The 17,844-nt window shown below is 50.7% G+C and overlaps 1 protein-coding gene across 3 annotated transcripts in view; it reads left to right on the top strand.

Moving 5' to 3' along the window:
* Window positions 1-6,533, top strand: part of SLC8A1 (solute carrier family 8 member A1) — a 138,145-nt gene extending 131,612 nt beyond the window's left edge. For all 3 annotated transcript variants that reach the window (XM_072857273.1, XM_072857271.1, XM_072857272.1), the window contains 2 exons: window positions 1,260-1,535; window positions 4,190-6,533. In XM_072857273.1, the coding sequence (XP_072713374.1) occupies window positions 1,260-1,535; window positions 4,190-4,566 (653 nt within the window). In that variant the 3' untranslated portion in view covers window positions 4,567-6,533. The remainder of the gene's footprint in view (window positions 1-1,259; window positions 1,536-4,189) is intronic.
* Window positions 6,534-17,844: the final 11,311 nt, after the last annotated feature.

The following is a 17,844-nucleotide window of genomic DNA, read 5'->3' as shown; positions in this document are numbered from 1 at the left end:
GGGCCAGGACAGTCCAACCTCTGCTGAGCTCTTTCCCTGTGACCCACAAGAGAGCTTCTGGGTACGAGCCAGCCTGCATGTCCACGGGGCATGGCTGTGGATGCATAACTCCCCGAGAGCCTTTGGGGGTGTGCAGCAGCTGGCACTTGGGGGCTGAGGGCCCCTGGGACATCAGGCAGGATGCGCACAAGGACTCACGTCCCCAGCTCCCCGTCTGTGCTAGGGACCCAGGTCTTGCAGGTGCTGCAGGGGCCACAGCTGTGAGCAGTGGTGCACTGTGCAGGGCCGAGCGCTCAGCACAGCACCAGGATAGCCAGGGTCCGACCCACACAATGTGCCTGGTGAGCAGAGATGGGGCCAGGACTGCTGGCAGGCTCACGCTGGGAAAACGACCCCTGCAAGGCATTAACAACAGATTGGTGAGAAGTGAAGCACTGACCTGGATCAGGGACAGAAAATAAAGAGAAGGAAAGTGCATTTTTGCTGTGACAAATGATGCCCCATAGCTGGCTCATGGCCTGGGGTGCTTGACAGCTACCTGGAAGGGGTGCAAATGGGAAAGCATTTTCATGTGCAGGGGGTGCCCACTGACCTTGGTCAGACCAGACTGAAAGGAATGGGCTGCCAGAGCTCATAGGAAGGCACGTGAAGTCAGCAGTGACGGACCAGGGAGGTTTTAGGGCAGGTATTCTTCATGGTTGGATCCTGGTTTGCAGAAAAGGTGAAGCGCCAGAGCTAGCAGCTCAGCAGCCACCAAAACCAGCCGTCTTTACAGAGAGCTGGAAGCAATCACAGGTGCTTGTGAAAAGTGGCTCAAAAATAGCTTCCTTAGAGGAGTCTCTGTGAGGCACATGTTGCTCTTGGTGGGTTTGCCCACCCTGATCGGCTCCAGCCAGCATGAGGCCAGTCATTTCCCATGTCTTCTGGGGAAAGGGCTCCTGAGCAGGAGCTGAGTCCCAGAAAGCATCTGGTCGTTAAACCCAGGCAGAGGTGCTAGCATGAGGCTCTGCATTTTCTGAAGTGCAGGTTGGTTTTCAAGACCAATGCCTTTGGAGGGTTCTTCTGTGTCATGGGAAGGGGCCAGGAAAGGCCATTGAGCCCCTCTCATGATTGCCCAGAAAATAAGATATTTGGAAGTCAAGGCCTTCTAGGGCCAAATCATGAGACACAGCATTTGGGGGGCTGCAGTATGCACAGGAGCTTTGCCCAAACTCCCCCAGGATGGGCAAGTCTAATCAGGCAGTGATGGTTTTCTCCAGGGGAAGACGACGATGACGATGAATGTGGGGAGGAGAAGCTGCCCTCCTGCTTTGACTACGTGATGCACTTTCTGACCGTCTTCTGGAAGGTCCTTTTTGCCTTCGTGCCCCCGACAGACTACTGGAATGGCTGGGCTTGCTTCGTTGTCTCCATCCTCATGATCGGCCTCCTGACAGCTTTTATTGGCGACCTAGCGTCCCACTTTGGCTGCACCATTGGCTTGAAGGACTCAGTCACTGCGGTCGTGTTTGTCGCACTGGGGACATCAGTGCCAGGTAAGGACAACAGCAGGGTTTGTTGTAAAGGTCCATCTCTGCCCAGTCTGAGTTTGGGTTTGGGCTGAGAAAGCTGGGCACAGTGAGGTCCTCAGCTGTGCTCTGCAGGACCCCTGAGGATGGATTTGAGGTGTATGTGGAAGTTGTTTTTCAGTCTCAGATGGGCTGGGAGGATCGAACCAGGATGTGGATTCAGTCCCCTGGAAATTATTTCAAGGACTTTCCCCTTGCAAAGACAGTGAAGTATCTATTTCTGTGGACAGCCTCCGTGGCATCCACTCTCGCAGTAGAAAACTGGTCTTTGACTAAAATGTTGCCTGTGCTGGCAGTCCTGCGTTTTCTTTCTGAGCATCTGCTCCTTTAACCTTGCCTCCCAGGCGACTTAGGTGCTAGTCTGTACTCAGGGCACTCTGCCCAGCACAGACACTGTTGTGTGAGACGAGGTTCAGCTTTGGTTCAGATGGATCAAGGTGAGGTTGCTGAGCTGGGGGAGCTGCTCAAAATGCGACTTGTGAAGCCCCTAGAAGGTCCTAGTCCCACAAATGTTTGGAGATGTGTCTCTGATCAAGTGGGCACCCAGCCTCAGAGACAGCAGAGACTGAAGACTGACCAGGGAGAGAAAAAAACACAAGTTTCCATAGCTACATGCTACTTTGTCCTCCCAATGCACATGGACTTGCTGCAACCCAGCCTCCTTTTCTGCTGGCTCAGCAAAGGGCTGGCGCAGTGGAGAGGGTGGTGCCAGTGACATGGTTGCTCTGGGAAGCCCAGTGTCAGCTTGTGTGAGAGGGCCTGTGCCTTTCACTCACCTTCTCCCATGGGCTGTGCTGGTCAGGCACGGCCTGGTTCCCGGACAAGGGGCTCTAACCCAACCTGACCACCCCCGTGTCAGTCACACCTTTCCTCACCACCAGGTGACTTCCAGTGATCAGCACTCAGGTGCTCGAAGATCTTGAAATTGTCTTAATGCTATCAGAGCCCAAAAAAGAAGCAGCAGAACCAAAAGGAAGAACAGATTTGGGCAAGGAACAGAAGAAGGAGCATTTTTTAGACCTCTGGCACTTTTACGCGTGAGGGTTTTAGGGCTATCTCACACCCTTGACAGCAAAAATCTTCCCTCCTGCGTTTGTCGACAAAAGGTGGCGTTTAAGAAGTTCTTTTTAGGATATATTTGGCTACTCTTGTTTGAACTAGCAGGTGCTCCCAGACTATGTTGTGTTAGCTGGGTGCTTTGGCTCCTCCACACTGGGGAGGTGCAGAGTGCTTTCCAGGAGGCGGACAGGCATCAGACGAACGTGCAGTGAAATCAAGACTGACAGGGGCCTTTCCTGCATTGAAAGCACCGCTCAAGCTTGAAGAAGTGCACGTGGTTGTTTCCACACTCTGGCTGGCGCTGGCAGTGTGCCCCAGATGTGCCCCATCCCTCCTCCCGCAGTGGCAGCTGCAGCGCCACAGAGGCATCAGCACTGTCCCACAACCCCACTACTGCACCGTGACCAAGGCTGAGACCAAGGGGAAATGCCTTTTCCTTCCCTCAGCAGTCAGATGCATTTCCGTGGGAGCTTTTTTTAAAAAATAAAGCAGCTTCATGATGTCTTTGCTGCAAATGGCCCCTCTCACTGTGCTTATAGGCACCCAGCCCCTCCTGTTATGTGAAAACTGGTTCTTCATGCCAGGCTGCACTTCGCTGTCTCACCTTGGTGCCCCACTGGGAAGGAGTGTAAAGGAAACTCTGTAGAATTAAAAAACATGAAATCTGACCTCACCGTTTTCTTTTTCTGAGCCACACTCTGCTGGCTGTACCCAAGGTGATCTGGGAGTGCAGATATGTTAAGGATTCATCTTCTCATCGTTAGCTGAGAGTGCTCACCTGGACAAAACCCAGATGCTAATCCCCCCTCCTGCTCACCCCCCCCTGCAGATCCAGAGTGGGTTTGGATGTAAAATCAGCACTTCCCTATGGTGCAGAGCAGCATTGTGCTGGTCTGCTCGACACAAGATCTGCCATGTAAAAGGCCAGCTGAGTTTTATCACAGCTCTTTTGCCACCAGTATTAAAGCTAGTGGAGCACATGGGCAAGCATACACCCACCTGCATGGTTTTTCTCCCTAAGGTGTGAAAGATGACCACTTGTTTACCAAAGTGTCAGGATCTGCACAAGACACTGGACTTTAGTGAGGTAAAAGGTTTTGGAGAAACATCATTAAAGAAAACACAGAAACACAAATACAAAACTTCAGTGGACCTGGAGGATAGATATAAACTATTGTGGCTCCCACAAAGCTCTTCCAGCCTGTTCGGTTCTTTTGCAAGTCAACAAATTAGTGGATGTGGGAGAAGGGGCCAACACAATGTAGTACTGGGAAGTGTTGTCTCTTGCTTGAAGCACTGTGGGGTATCTGGGGCCATACTGGGGGAAGCCCCGTACTTCTGGACATTGAGACTTCCCTCCTGGGCATTTCTGGACCCTGATTGTCACTCTGGCCAGATGTGCCCTTCTTTGGGAGTGCCCATAGATGGGGCTGTACCCTATCCCCTTACCCACTATCTTCATTCCCCAAGTGATGTCGTTGACATTTGTCCCCAAGCTACCTGCTGCTGTCCCTCCTTATGTGGCTGTTTGCTGAGGGTCTCTCTGTGCCATCCCTTTGCAGACACCTTTGCCAGCAAAGTAGCAGCGACACAGGACCAGTATGCGGATGCCTCCATCGGGAACGTCACCGGGAGCAATGCCGTGAATGTTTTCCTGGGCATCGGGGTGGCCTGGTCCATCGCAGCCATCTACCACGCGGCACATGGACAAGCCTTCCAAGTCTCGCCCGGCACCCTGGCCTTCTCTGTCACCCTCTTCACCATTTTTGCTTTTATCAGTGTGGGTGTGCTGCTCTACCGGCGGAGACCCGAGATTGGAGGTGAGCTGGGCGGGCCGCGGACTTCCAAGCTGCTCACATCCTCACTCTTTATCCTCCTCTGGCTCTTGTACATATTCTTCTCATCTCTGGAAGCCTACTGCCACATAAAGGGCTTCTAAAGGGACAATCAGAGATAGTAAATATATATATATATCTATATGTATCTATATAGAGTGATATATAGGTATAGATATAGATATAATGCTGTGTATAATGAACAGAGAAAGAATAAAAGATTTGCCATGTTCACACACGTGCTGATGGAAAGCGGCTTTGGAGGATCCTTTGAACTAGGCAGGACCCCAAAGCCAGCAGGACCCCTCCCCGTGCAGCGGCCCCGGCCAGGAGCCCAGCGGCAGGGCCCTCTCTGCAGTTCTACCAAGAGCGGCTGATAGCCACCGAGCCCTTTCCCATCGCTCTCTCTCGCCCGCGGCCCCCCGAGAGGATGGATGCGAAGGCAACCGAGGCGCGTCGGTACGGGGAAGGCCAGAGTAGCTGGTGAGAAACAGAGCAGTGGGCGAGGGAAGGAGAGGAAAGCAAGGGTCCTGATCTCCAATCACCATCCGCCTGCCTTCGCCACTCAGGAACGTCCCCTCTGGCCCTGTTGGAGAGAAGCGAGAGACTGAACTGAAGACAAGGGGAAATTGGGAGCTTTCTAAGGATAGAACACAAACCATTTTCATCATTGATTTGGGATTGGTGGGGTTTTTTTTGTTTTGGCTTGTGTACAACTAGGATTTCTGCCCCCACATGCCCCTTGCCTTTCCCCCTCTGTCCTCCGGGGATGCGCAGCTGCAACCTCGTGTCCAGTGTCCTAAGCCGAGGTTGCGCGGAGCGGCGGGGGCTTTCCTCCCACCTTGTCTGCCTCCTTGGGCATGCTGTCGTGGTACTTGTAACATTTGCATGAATGAAATGAACCCAATCTGTATATAGCATCCTATAGCGATAGTCCTTCCAGCCATGTCGGTTGAGCATTGCAGATACAAGTGTTTTCTTTTCACTGGGTTTTATTTATTTTAGTTAGTTTAGTTTCGCCATAGGTTTTTGTTCATTTGTTTGTTTCCTCTTAGTGGGAGTAAAAGGAGGGAAAGCTGTCCCGATTTATTGCTCTGTACGTGGGTCTACGAGAAGCAATAACAGCCACATAGATGTAGGTTTTCAGGGGAGGAAAACCCACACCCCAGAGCCTGGAGGCTCTGTCCCCCCACATGGCCCGGGTCCCCCCAACAGCGGCCAGTCCAGGACATGCTGAAACCGGTGTGAAGGCATCCACCATCCACAGGAGGTTTTACACAAGGTCCCAGGGAGCCCAAGTGGGATGAGCAGCGTCTGAACCCAAGGGGGACAAGCATGGCTGGCTTCCAGCACCTTGCCTGCCTCTGCCTTTATAGCTGGTGGCTGCCTCAAAAACCCTTGGCCCCCTGCTATTCCCTGTGTCCCCAGAGGTCCAGTGACAGCCCCTATTTCTGAGCGTTAAGCCATCAGGATCAGTCCCCAAAGCTGGTCCTCTCCCATGGACATTTGGAGGCAGAATAATTCAGTGTAATGGCTGAAGGGCGGCGGGAAGCATCTCCCAGGGAAAAAGGCCACATTTTGCACTGTCCAAATCTGAAATAGACGGAAAAGGTGAGACAGGGAGTTGTAACTCAGCATCACCCCCTGAATCCAGCAGTGCAGGCTGGGGTAGCGAGCTGAGCCCAGGGAGGTATGGATGTAGGGCTCCCCTGGGCGCAGCACAGGGATCACGTTGTGCACTAGTGTTGAAAGATGTCTCCTTACCCTACGGCCTTTGCCGGGCTTCCTGGCGTCCCAGCCAGCCAAACACCCAGCCTGCATGTCCACTGGTGAGCTCTTCCCACCCAGCTGGAAACTACATCTGACACTTGTACCAGAACCAGTTGGCTGGGGGGTATTTGTACTCATTTTGAACGATCTGTGGAAATTTTAATTAACCTGTTGTAAGAATTTCTCTAGGAGTATGAAGTTGTGGGGGTTTTTTCTTCTTAAGCTTTTTTTTCACTTTTGATGGGGTTTGGGGGTTTTCTTTTTGTTTTTCATTGTTTGGGGGAAGAATCAAACACAGGCACAGGTTGTTCAGGTTTATGATTACCTTTATGTACAATTATTTCATTTTCATCTGTTTGGCTTCATTGATTTTTCTTTGTGTGTGTTGCCCACCACTATAGGCAGTGAGTCCACTAATTGTGATGATCCTTATCAATAGTACACAATGCACAGACAAATAAAGTTTGTAATGATTCCTGATGGATCCAGTAGTACTCCTGCATATTCTCTATGGAAAACCCTTCCCTCCCCTCCCATTGTCTCCCCTTACGTTGTACCCATCTCTTCTTTACTCATTGGTTTGACTTCATTGTGTTTCAGCTGCTGACAGGGGGCAACAGTGCCTCTGCACGCCCGCTCTTGCCCCATCTCATGGCTTTCCTCCTGTTCCATCTCCATTGTGCCTCGGGCTTGGTGTGCTGTGGTACAACCGGGGCTCACAGCCACCCAGCTCTCAGGGGAATGCAGGAAACCACCCAGAGACAAAGTTGCAGTGCAACCCTTCTGGGGTCAGGAGCTGCCCCTGTGCTGGGTCCCCCATCAGCGCCAGCTTGCCCTAGACTTGGGGAGACCTGTGCATATGTCCCCAAGGTACTTAGCAGCAATTTCTTCTTGTGTCCTCTAGTTATATAGAACTGCTCCTGCTCTTGTTCCAGCCTCACGGTGACTTGCACTAGGTTAAGCCACTAGCTAATGATAAGTGGGAATGCAAGAGATGCATCACCAGGGCAGAGTCCATGGGTGCAAAAGCAGATCTGAGGTACACCACGAGGTCGCCGAGCAAACCAGGAGCTCGGGCTGCTCTGAGCAGCTGCCTGCCCATGCCCCAGTCCAGGTGCCGCAGGCCATTTCTGACCCACATGGCTCAATGGAGCTCAGCCAGCACTGAGGAGGAGAAAAGTCTCTACATGCCCAGGGATGTTGCTCCTCCTTGTGTTTCATCCAGCATCTGTTGAGCTGTCCCCAAATAAACCCTCCCCGTGATGCTTCCAAGGTCCTGCTCTGACAGCTGAACTCAAACACCAGCTCCGGAGACGTGTCCCAGGCAAGCGCTGCCTTCATCTGGTCCTCCCAGTGAGGCGTGTGCGTCTGAGGCACACGATCCTGGGGTCCTGTCCATGCTCCTGCCTACGCTCCTGCCCACATTCCTGCCTGTCCACTGCACAGGGTCAGGATGGAACCACACAGCCGGTCAGACTGGCACCAACAGCAGTGTCTGGCTTTCGAGCTCCAGGCTAGAAACGTGCCACCAAGCAAAAAGAGAGAGGGTAGGAGGTGGTTGATTTCATTGCACCATGACTGTGTCTGTAGAGGCCCAGAAGCAGTAAAATTCCCATCTGCCGACGTGAGGGCGTGTGTGGCAGAGCAGGTAACTAACGCACCCCAGCAGCCAGAGGATTTAACATGATCTCTGGGCTGCTTTCACACAAACCTGGCCCTTCCCCACATCCTATACTGTTTTTTGCCAGCCGTGCTGCTGCCCCATTCTCCCTGTGGGTGCTCAGCACCCTCCAGGATGAGTGCAGGTCAAACATCAATGCTCATCAAGCCCCAGCTGAACACAGCCTGTCACATCTGTGTGCTTTTCCCAGGCAGTGAATTATGAAAGCGAAGCAGCTCTCCTGACCCAGTAATTACATCTACTGAAAGGTGATGTTGGTATTTTACTCTCATTTGCTTCTTCAGAATGAATTGCAGTCGCTGAAGTCATTAACAAGTCAAACAGGACTTGTGTAGCAGCTCAGTTTAACAGGCAATAAATAACTGTTCTGCTCACAGAGCTTTCCAAAGGGAATGATGGAGCATTTCTTGCTTAGGACAAGGCCTAAATCACACAGTAAACACCAGCCTTGTTTATGCAATTATCCTCTGCTAGCCATGTGCTTTTTGGCATCTTTAACGAGCTTATGCAAAGCGTGACATGTATTTGCCCAGTTGCCCATGGAGGAGCCACAGAAGAGCAGCAAGTCCATACAAAGGAGGGGACGGACCACTCCACTGAGCCCCAGTCACCTGCCTGTGTTCATGAGGGTGTAATGCCTGCTCCTCTGCACCAACCTCGTCTTTAAACCAAACCCTCCAAAGGCAAAAGATAAACTGCCCTCCTCCACGAAACACCCACGCCCAGCCACACACTGCCAGAGGCAGCAGGAGGGAGCACAGCCCCTGGCATGGCACGTCTCACCCTCACGCCCACCCGCCCTGTGGGGTGCAACCTGTCTCCCCAAGTCCCCCGTCTGCTGCCAGTGCTTTCCCATCTCCTCCTCGTCCCTGCCAGCCTCCCCACCCTCCCTCGCAAGGGAAGGGCATCAAGCATCTCTGATAAAGCCCTGGGCTCAGGGAGGTTGCCAGAAACAGCACTTCAAAGCCTCAGCCTCCATCCATCTGCTGCCCTGGCTGCTCTCACCCCCTCTCATCACCCCACTAGCTGAAGGCAAACCTTTCCATGGTAAAGGACACAGCACAGTGCAAAGGACAGTCAGAGACGGACATCCAAATAACTCAACAGGCCACTCCAAAGCACTTGGGGACAAAGGGAAGGAGGCACACAGAGCAGTGACAGCCCTGAGCATCTTAGCAAAACCATATCCCCAGCTTCTCAGGGGCCAACAGGAGAGGAGGCAAATCCCAGCCACAACCTGAACGCACAGAAAAGGTGCAAAAGACCCAGGGACTCTGCAGGTCCCTGGTGCCAGCAGGAGCCGCAAACCTGCAGCATCTCACAGCTGAGCCTACCCGAACTGCTAGTGCCTGCCTGCACCTGTGTGCAGAGTCATTTGTGCATTTTTTTCCCCACTTTCATCGCCTCCTTAAAGGACAAAAGGGAAAAGGGAGGCTTTGAGCCCTTTCTGGTCACGAGTCTGGATGCAGCCTATAAACTCACCATGCTATTTCTGCTACGGGCAGGGAGGGAAGAACCAGAGCCCGTGTGTTATTGTTACAGCTATTTTTAAATGCTTGGGTAAGAATCAAGTGCAACAGTATTGGGGGCCATATACATACCTAAGGAGGAGACTCAGCTGCACTCCCGGAGGGGCAGAGCTGGCCATAGCCAGAAAGTGATGGAGAGAGAGAAAAGAGGGAAAACTTATTGCTGGGAGAAACCCCTGCATTATTTTTCTGTAGACTTTGGCACCCAGACCCATCTGGGGAAGCATGTTTGCAGAGCACCAGGAACCTATCTATCTGGCCTCTCTGAGCATGCGATGGCCAACCACACACGCTCATACACATGCATGAAAGCATGAAAGCTGCAGAAAAGCCTGTTTATCTTGTAAAAAATTGACTTGCACAGGAAAGCATCCAGAGGCATTTGTATTCTTGCAAAAAGCACTAAGGGACAATAAATATAGTGAGATTCCTCACCTTTTAAGGACTTGATCCTTCCTCCTTTTGGAACTGGAGGTGCTGAGAGCTTCTCGCCAGCCAGCAACACCCCTCACGCAGAGAGAAGGGTAGCTGCAAAGAAAAGGGGCCCATCTGGCCAAGCAGGAGCTGTTACTAGACAAGTCTTCTGACTTGCAAAGACAGCCAGAAGACTGCAGTTACTAGCAGGATTTGCTGTCTATGGCATGTCCCTGAGAGCATCCAAGGGGTCTCCGCATGGTCTTGCTGTCTCTCTGGAGCATCCCGAGAATGGCCAGCCCTGCCCCAGTGCCCCCAGGGTGGCTCATCTCTCTCTCCTGCAGGCCCTGCACCCTCCCTTGGCTCCTTCCCACCCTCCCAAGTGAACGCCAGCTTGGGATTCCCCTCCCTAGAAGTGTGAAAGAGGGCACTGGCGTGCACGCCATTCCCAAAGCAGGCGCTGCAGAGTGCTGCTGGTAGGATGTCCAGCGTCAGAGGGCATGGGGAAGGGAGAAGTGCTGTGTGGTCCCACCCAGACCTGGAAACACCCTTTTAGGCACTGCCACAGCATATCCCCCTGCCCCAGCTGCTGTGTGGCTACGGACATGCATTTTGTTTTCTGCACAGCTATAGCACAGCCTCCAGCTTTTTTGGCTGTCTGTGGGCACCAACCCCAGGCAGTATTTTTATCTATTTGATTCATAATAGCCCTTGATCTGTTGTAGTGCACTACAACAGCTCTCTGCCTCTCCCAGCACACACACCCCACCCCCAACAGTGTGCAGTTCTAGGTAGTGGTGGGAAGGAGCACTAGCAATGCACTAGGAACATATGCTACTTGATGTTGGGGTCCTCCAGCATCCGCCTTGAGCCATCTCAAGGCCCCAGAATGGCTGTCTGCACAAAGTGATAATCCAGCTTGGGGCTAGCTCTGTGCTGGTCCCCCCTGTGGAGCCTCTTTGCATGCCTTCTTCCTTCAGGCTGCCTGCAGAGGAGCCTTCTCTGTCCCTCCTGCCCCTCAGCTGGGGGCTTTCTGTGTGGGACAAGTCTCCTCTCTCACGGGACCGAACAGCAATGCTTGTTAGCTCAGGCTTGCTGTTTGTATCTCAGGGCAAAGATTAACCACGCCAAAAGATGTCTTCAACTTGAGGCCCTGCAAGCAAAGGACCATGCAAGTTTCCACGCAGCAGAGGCAAACGTCAGCATGCTGAGGCCTTCCTGCTCATCATGCAGGCACCATTACAGCCACTACCCACAGGCACTGTTTTTATTGTGCTGCTGTCCTTCACACATGAGTTTTTGGAAGATTAAACATTTCTCCTGAACTTCCACAGTTATCAAGTCTCACAGATGCTCCAACTCCACCCCCACCCCAACCCTGCCTCTACACTTCCGGAGCAAACTAATTGCTTTAACTGAGGGTTCAAGGCCCACTTCAACTTCTTCCTTTCAAAATGGAGCCTGTTCTTGGTGCTTTAAATATTCTAAAACTTATCTACCTGCCTACAAAACCTTCCTGCCCCCACTTAAAATGGGTAGAGTTTAAGTCAAGCAAGTTGCAATGGCTTGGGATGCTTAGTCACATTTATAGCTCCTAAACCCTTGCAGGCTGTGGAGGACTGTCACAGGGCTCTCTCAGTGCACCTCCTGACCTCTCTGTTGATGTTGGATTTATTTCTTCTCCTTTATTTCTAACTCAGAGGAGTCCCTTACAGATGGCAGCAGAGCAAGACCTGCATGGAGTATAGCCTTGCTCTGTTTTCTTGACGAAAATTGCCATGGCAGTCCATGGCACTGTCATTACCAGGAGCATGTGCCCCTCTGCCCCAGCCCGCAGCCCCTGGCAGGCTCCTCGCTTACAGAAATGTGAGATTCTGGCAGTTGAGCTTCTTTGCAGAGATACTTAGAAACGTGGAGAGTTGCTGAGTGACTGTAAAATTGCTGCACTAGCACAGGATAGATTGGAGCGTGCTGGTGCGAATGTGTCCCAGGTTGCTATCAGGCTTATCTGGGAGCGTTGATGAAAGCTTTTGCAAACTAGTAGCTTTGTGACTCCCAGGGATGTAGAGAGATGCACAAGCAGATTTCTTCTTGCTCAGTGTAAGGCTGAGATGGCTCTCTTGCCCCTTGCTTTCATCTATAGCCCTGTGCATTGCCCTGGTCTTGCCTTGCAATAAGAGCTGTGATTAGATGCCCCTTGGCTGAACTCCCCCTTGTACAGATTAAAACGAACCAATACCTGTTGTGTCTTCATTTGGTTGCCCCATGTTGCTTCCTTTGTCTTCCTAGTTCTTGAGAAAACATGCTCACGCAGCGAGCCATGCAGGAGACCTGCTTGTCTTGCTCTTAATCAGGAAACATGTACTACTTCTAGCAGCTCTAGAGAGCAAAAGATTGTGATAATACCTTTTACGTTACAGTCGCTATGTTAGCAAGAAAGAAAACGTTATTTATTTTTTCCCTGATGACAGCTCAACTTCTGACAACACTTGTCCAGCTTCTTTTTTCCATAATGCCTTAAGCATTAGGAGGCACAGCTCTGCAAATAACTCAGCTTTCAAGACTACCTGTTGAGGACATTGTTCAGCAATCCAGCAAAATGGTTTTATTGTGGATGGAGGGGAGAAGTTGGTGAGTTCTCCTAAGCTTCCTAGCTCCTGCTGGAAGAAACACATACATGCTGGTAAAAGCCACAAAATGCCAAGTTTGGTACAATGCAGCCCTCTGTATCCCGGGTCTCTGTGCCAAAGAGACGTGCTATGAGGTTGTAAAATCAAAACCATGACTTTCTGAAGACCACTCAGCAGTGATGGGCATCTTTATACCTACCACTGCCCCTAGGATATCCAGAGAGGTCTCTGGTACACCTGGTTTTCACCAAGTGCAAACATCACTGTTAATCAAGCAAGAAGAGGACACAGAGGACACCACACACTACCTCCCCCTCACCCCAACAAATAAGCCCACAGGATATTCCCAGCAAGAAGCAGACTGACAGGGAACAAAGCTGTTGACAGGAAAGCTCACACGTCTCAAAGGCGGCAGGTTCCACGTGGGACTCTCTCCGCACTGCTCCCTGCATCACTGCCGCAGCGGGCAGAGCCGCTTGTAGCTCAGCATCCTGCAGGGCTGCCCATGCTTGTTCTTGTGAGCATCAGCCTTGATTTCAGCCAGAGAGGCCTGCAGGGAGTGGCCATAATATTCTGAAGAAGAGGGAAATGAGATGGAAATTAGTCAAAAACCAACACTAGCAATAATTTAGAACCATTACTAATTTTCCGCTGTAATTAAGTGATCCAGTTATCTCGATGCTTGAGTGACCACTCCGGTTCTCAAAAGCCATTTCCATACACTTGATATGCGGGGAAAGCAACTGCTTCTCTTTCTAGAGTAGAAAACAGGCTGTTGCTATGAGCTTGGAGAGGACACAGAAACACATCTCTCTTGGCAGAGATGTAATTCAAATCAGCAGCTTCTTCCACTGTCCTACTCAGGAGTGGAGGAACACTCAGGCAGGGAGCTGGCAGCTGCCTGAGCAGCCTGTCCCAGGGATGCTAGATGCTCCCCATGGGTGAGACAGCCCAGGACCCCCCTGTAACAGCAGGACGCAGGAGAGCAAGAGCTTAAAATGGCTCACTGGTTCTAAGAAGCGAGGGGAATGGCTAGTGGCTAGATGCATCCCATGAGGCACAGCAGGCAGCAGGCATGCAGTGCTGGGGCACAGGTAACCCACCTCACGGGCACCCCATGCCAGGGCAGTGGCTGGGGATGGCACCGCCAAGGCAAGGTTGTCCTCTGGTATTTTTGATGTGCTGCAACACATCATTGATGTGCTCTAAAACTGATGGCTCACGCTTTCCTGCTCTCCTCTGACAGCAGCCCCTGTCCCCCTGCTCAGCAGCCCAAGGGGGGCTCCCCATCGCCCGGGAGTAGCACAAGGGAGGGAGGCAGGGAGGAGGCTGCGACCACCCTTCCTGATGCACCCGAAGCACTGGTGAGCCCAGCCACCCACCACGGTCACCAGCCACATCCTGTGACACCCATCATCCTGTGCATCTTCCCCCTCACAGCCGCAGGGCGCTCTAGGGCAGACATGTCTTGTGCAAACCCTGGCCGAGAGAGAAAGCGAGAGATCTCCAACACCCCGATGGACCACCCAGTCCCCCCACCAGGGATGGGGCAGGCAGACCCCAGCTGGACAAAGCCAAATTTTTCCAAAGCAGGGCTGAAAGGAGAGTTTGAAGAAGAACTGGCTTGGCTGGAGACAGAAGCCAGAGTATGGGTCATAAATTCAACCCCACCTTCCCTCTGCCGCCAGCGCCGCGCCTGGCGCCATGTGCCAGCACTGCCCTGGCAATGCGAAGCCCCTGCAACAGTGGGTCAAAGCTGAGGGTCACCCCTGGGCTCAGGAGCTGAAGACTCCTGATCTCTCTGTCTCTCTCGTGGTTCCTCATAAGTTCAATGGCACAATGCAGCTACACTATTTGAAAAGCCATAATATTTGTTGGTACGACTCTTTTATTACCGTCGATTTATATATTTGTTGATAAAAGAGGTCATGTTGGGAGACACTTGTAATCTACTGGGAAATAATTACCCAATGCTGTATATTCTGTACATGCTGTATAAACAAAGTGAAATATTTAAATCGAAATGTTCAGTGGACTCGGTGACACATGCTGGGAGGGGAGGTTGGGCTCAGGTGAGCCCCCTTCTTGGGCCACCACGGCTCAGGCTTGGGGTCCCCAGCAGAGTCACCATCCCGCTGGGGTCCTGGCCAGAGCCTGAGGCAGGATCTGGCCACAGTGCAAAGGTGAAGCTTGCGGCTCCCTGGGTGCTTTTCCCCACGTGAAGGTGAAAGGAGGCAACTTTGTCGGGGAAAGTGGCTGCACTTGATCTTCCTGCTGGGGGTAAAGCAGAGGACTGGGTACAGCTTTGTTTGTCAGAAACTCTCAGCGCAGCAAGCCCGGCATTGCCCACCCTCTTCCGTCCTCTCCTGCCCATGGTGGAAACTCTTCGTCTGCCCCCCAGCACGACAACTCTAAGCCTTATGGTCAGAAAGAGACAATTCCCCACGGGGGGATGTCCAGCAGCGGCAGAGACTGGCTCTGAGCATCCGGCTCCTCCAACTCGTTTCCGTGCTAATCCCGTGCAATGGCACCAGCCGCCCTCCCCAGCGCGTTTTACAACAGCAACGAGCTGTGATCTTCTAACCTGACACATGCTGTTAGAAAACCTGTTTCATATTTTCTGTGGTATTGATCTACAACTTTTGAAATCATTGGAGACAGTTGTGGTAGCCTAAAAATTGTGCTGAGCTCATATATTTTTATATTTGTGGTGTTTTCCTATTAATAGAGAGTAGTGAACCAGTAACCCTATAGCTGAAAGTGAACTATTCAAAATTAATATACAACTGCAGAAAATATTTGTAAAAATAATTTATTTGAAATATTCTGCCAAAGATAGCTCTCTAATGATCTGTAAAATGTCGTTTCTCTATTTTTGCTCTGAATGTCATTGTGAAAGCACCTTTCTCCCCACTATCTTTTGAAGATTTGCTTTTTTGTATCCTTAAAGGCAAATAAATATGCCAATGATTTTTTTACCAGAGCAGTAAATAGAGTAGTAGGGAGGCACGAGACAACTTTATAATGGTGATAAACGGGATCCAGTAACATTCACTCTGACAATCCGGTTTCTCCTGTATTTCCTCTCTCGGACAGATGGGTTCTGAAGCCTAGGACAGTTCTCTAGCCAGAAGGTCTCAGCTGCGGCTGCTGCTGCAGCTGTGTAGCTCACCTGAAGGAGCGAAATCTCTCCACCACTCATTTGCAGGCTTGGGGTATTTGGACCCCCTTGTGGTAACTTCCGCCTCTTCATTGTTTATAAGCACGATACCTTTATTGGCCCTTAATAGGCCCTGTGGCACGTGGGTAACCCTTGCTCCGGGCTTTGCGGGACTTCAGCCTGACAAGGTCTGGCCCCCTCCAAAGCCATTCCTGCAATGCACCCAGTGCCTGCAGCAGCCCTGACCCAGCAGCAGAAGTAATCCCGCTGACGCCTGGATCCGTTCCCTTCCCCACATGAGGACAGGGGAGACCCAGCCACCGCAGGACGCGATACCTTAGCAAGAGTATTAGTCCCTGCAGGTATATGGTTAAACAGGGGGATGTACAGCCCTTTGCCAGGGAGAAGCTTCCCAGATTAGTCTGATCAGAAATTACAATTTATTTTTTTTTTTAGTAGGGAAAAATCTTATTTCCCTTCTTAATTTCTTCCTCTTGAAAGAACTTTTCAATGCTAGGAAAAGCCTTCATTATCTTCTGTGATCCCCAGGTCTGTTGCAGTGGAAATACATCCTCAGCCATGTCGATTAGGCTCCACCATATCAGAGATTTTTGACTCAGGTTTGGGGGTTTTTTTTGCTTCTGAACAGATTCACAGTTTCTTAAATTTCTTGGTTGTAAAGATCCTGAGGAATTAATTGGTAACAAAGAAATGAAGGCCCTGTTCCAGTGAACGGGCTTCTGCACATAATTCAACTTTTGACTCACTGAAGGTCAGGCACGTGTGTAAGTAAATGCTTTATTGGACAGGTGCCCAGAAATGGAGACGTGACATGCAGTTTCCAAGCCGTGAGGTGTGTACGGGTGTGATGGAAGCACTGCCATCGATCAGGTGTGGGTGTCATGCAACCGCATGGTAAAGCACACGGCACAGTCTGCAGCCGTGGGAACTGCGTGCCGGTGAATTTTTGTTCCTCTGTGCAATGAACGAGCTCTCTGAATCCAGGGTTACACAGCTGCTGCATCACAGGAAAATGCACGTGAGCCAGGGAAGACAATTGTGAGAAGAATTGGGTTTCTAATCACTGTGCATTTTGTTAATTAGTGAATTCAAATAGTTTTATTTTTACCAAAAACAGATAATCTTTATTCCAGTAAAGACAACTGTTGACTTGAGAGAGAGAGAGTGAGAGAGAGAGAGATTATTTGAATGGTTTATATCCTGTTGCTCTAACTACATAAAATGGAAACATGTTGCAAGTTGTGTCATTCCAATGTACAAAATAAATGACTTTTCCCTGCATGCTGCCTGGGTATGTTGTGATTTGAATTAAGAGTTATATTTGAATTGCCTTATTCAAGAGGTTGTATGTTACCTAACTGGGGAATGACCTGGCACTGTTCATCACATTACATGTGTACTTGATGCTGTGTTATGTCAAATTCAGATGAGATGTCTGTCATCTATGTATTTTGTGGGAGACCTTTTATCTTGTTAAACTGTGATATGTAAACCTCTCATTGCCTGAAATAGTCAGAGTTGTAAAATCACTGTCTTCAGCTGTTTTCCTAATTTTATCACATTTCCTAACGCAAAATATAGATGTTTGTAAATTCTTCATTCATTTTGTCTGGTTTTATGTATGAGGCTTTTTTAATCTGGCAAAGGAGTAAGATAAGGCAGCTTCCCCTGAATTTTTCAATCAAGGCTCAGTTACATTTCTATCCCTCAGCAAGATGCAACAACTAATTTTCAGCAGCTACAATTGGAATTAGGGATGTATGTTTATTGCTATTATCTTTTCTGGCTTAGATGGGTCATTATCACTGCAGAACACAATTATTAATGACAAGCCACGCATGATGCTTCTGTAGTGACAGCCCTCTGGGGACCAGGCACTGTACAACGGCTTCTTCAGGCCCCACACCTCTGCCGTGCTGTTGGGTGAGTAGGGAGGGAGAAGATAGATGTCCCTGCCATAGCCAGACAGCCAGGAGGAGAGAGGGGAGAAATGCTGCTTACTAATCCTGGCTCCAAGGCGCTTTTTCTCCTTACACAAGGTACCCCAAGACTGTGCCATCTGCCCTCCTGCATGACACCCCAGCCATAAAACTGCATCTTGTCCATTCATTAACCCCATGGCTGCAGCACGTCTCTGAAGACCAACATCCCGACCTGACGTGGCGTTGTGCAAAAAT

This window comes from Ciconia boyciana, chromosome 3 (assembly GCF_034638445.1).
Source record: "Ciconia boyciana chromosome 3, ASM3463844v1, whole genome shotgun sequence".
Taxonomy (NCBI): domain Eukaryota; kingdom Metazoa; phylum Chordata; class Aves; order Ciconiiformes; family Ciconiidae; genus Ciconia; species Ciconia boyciana.
Note: the sequence above shows the minus strand (reverse complement) of the source record. Positions and strands in the feature narration are given on the sequence as shown.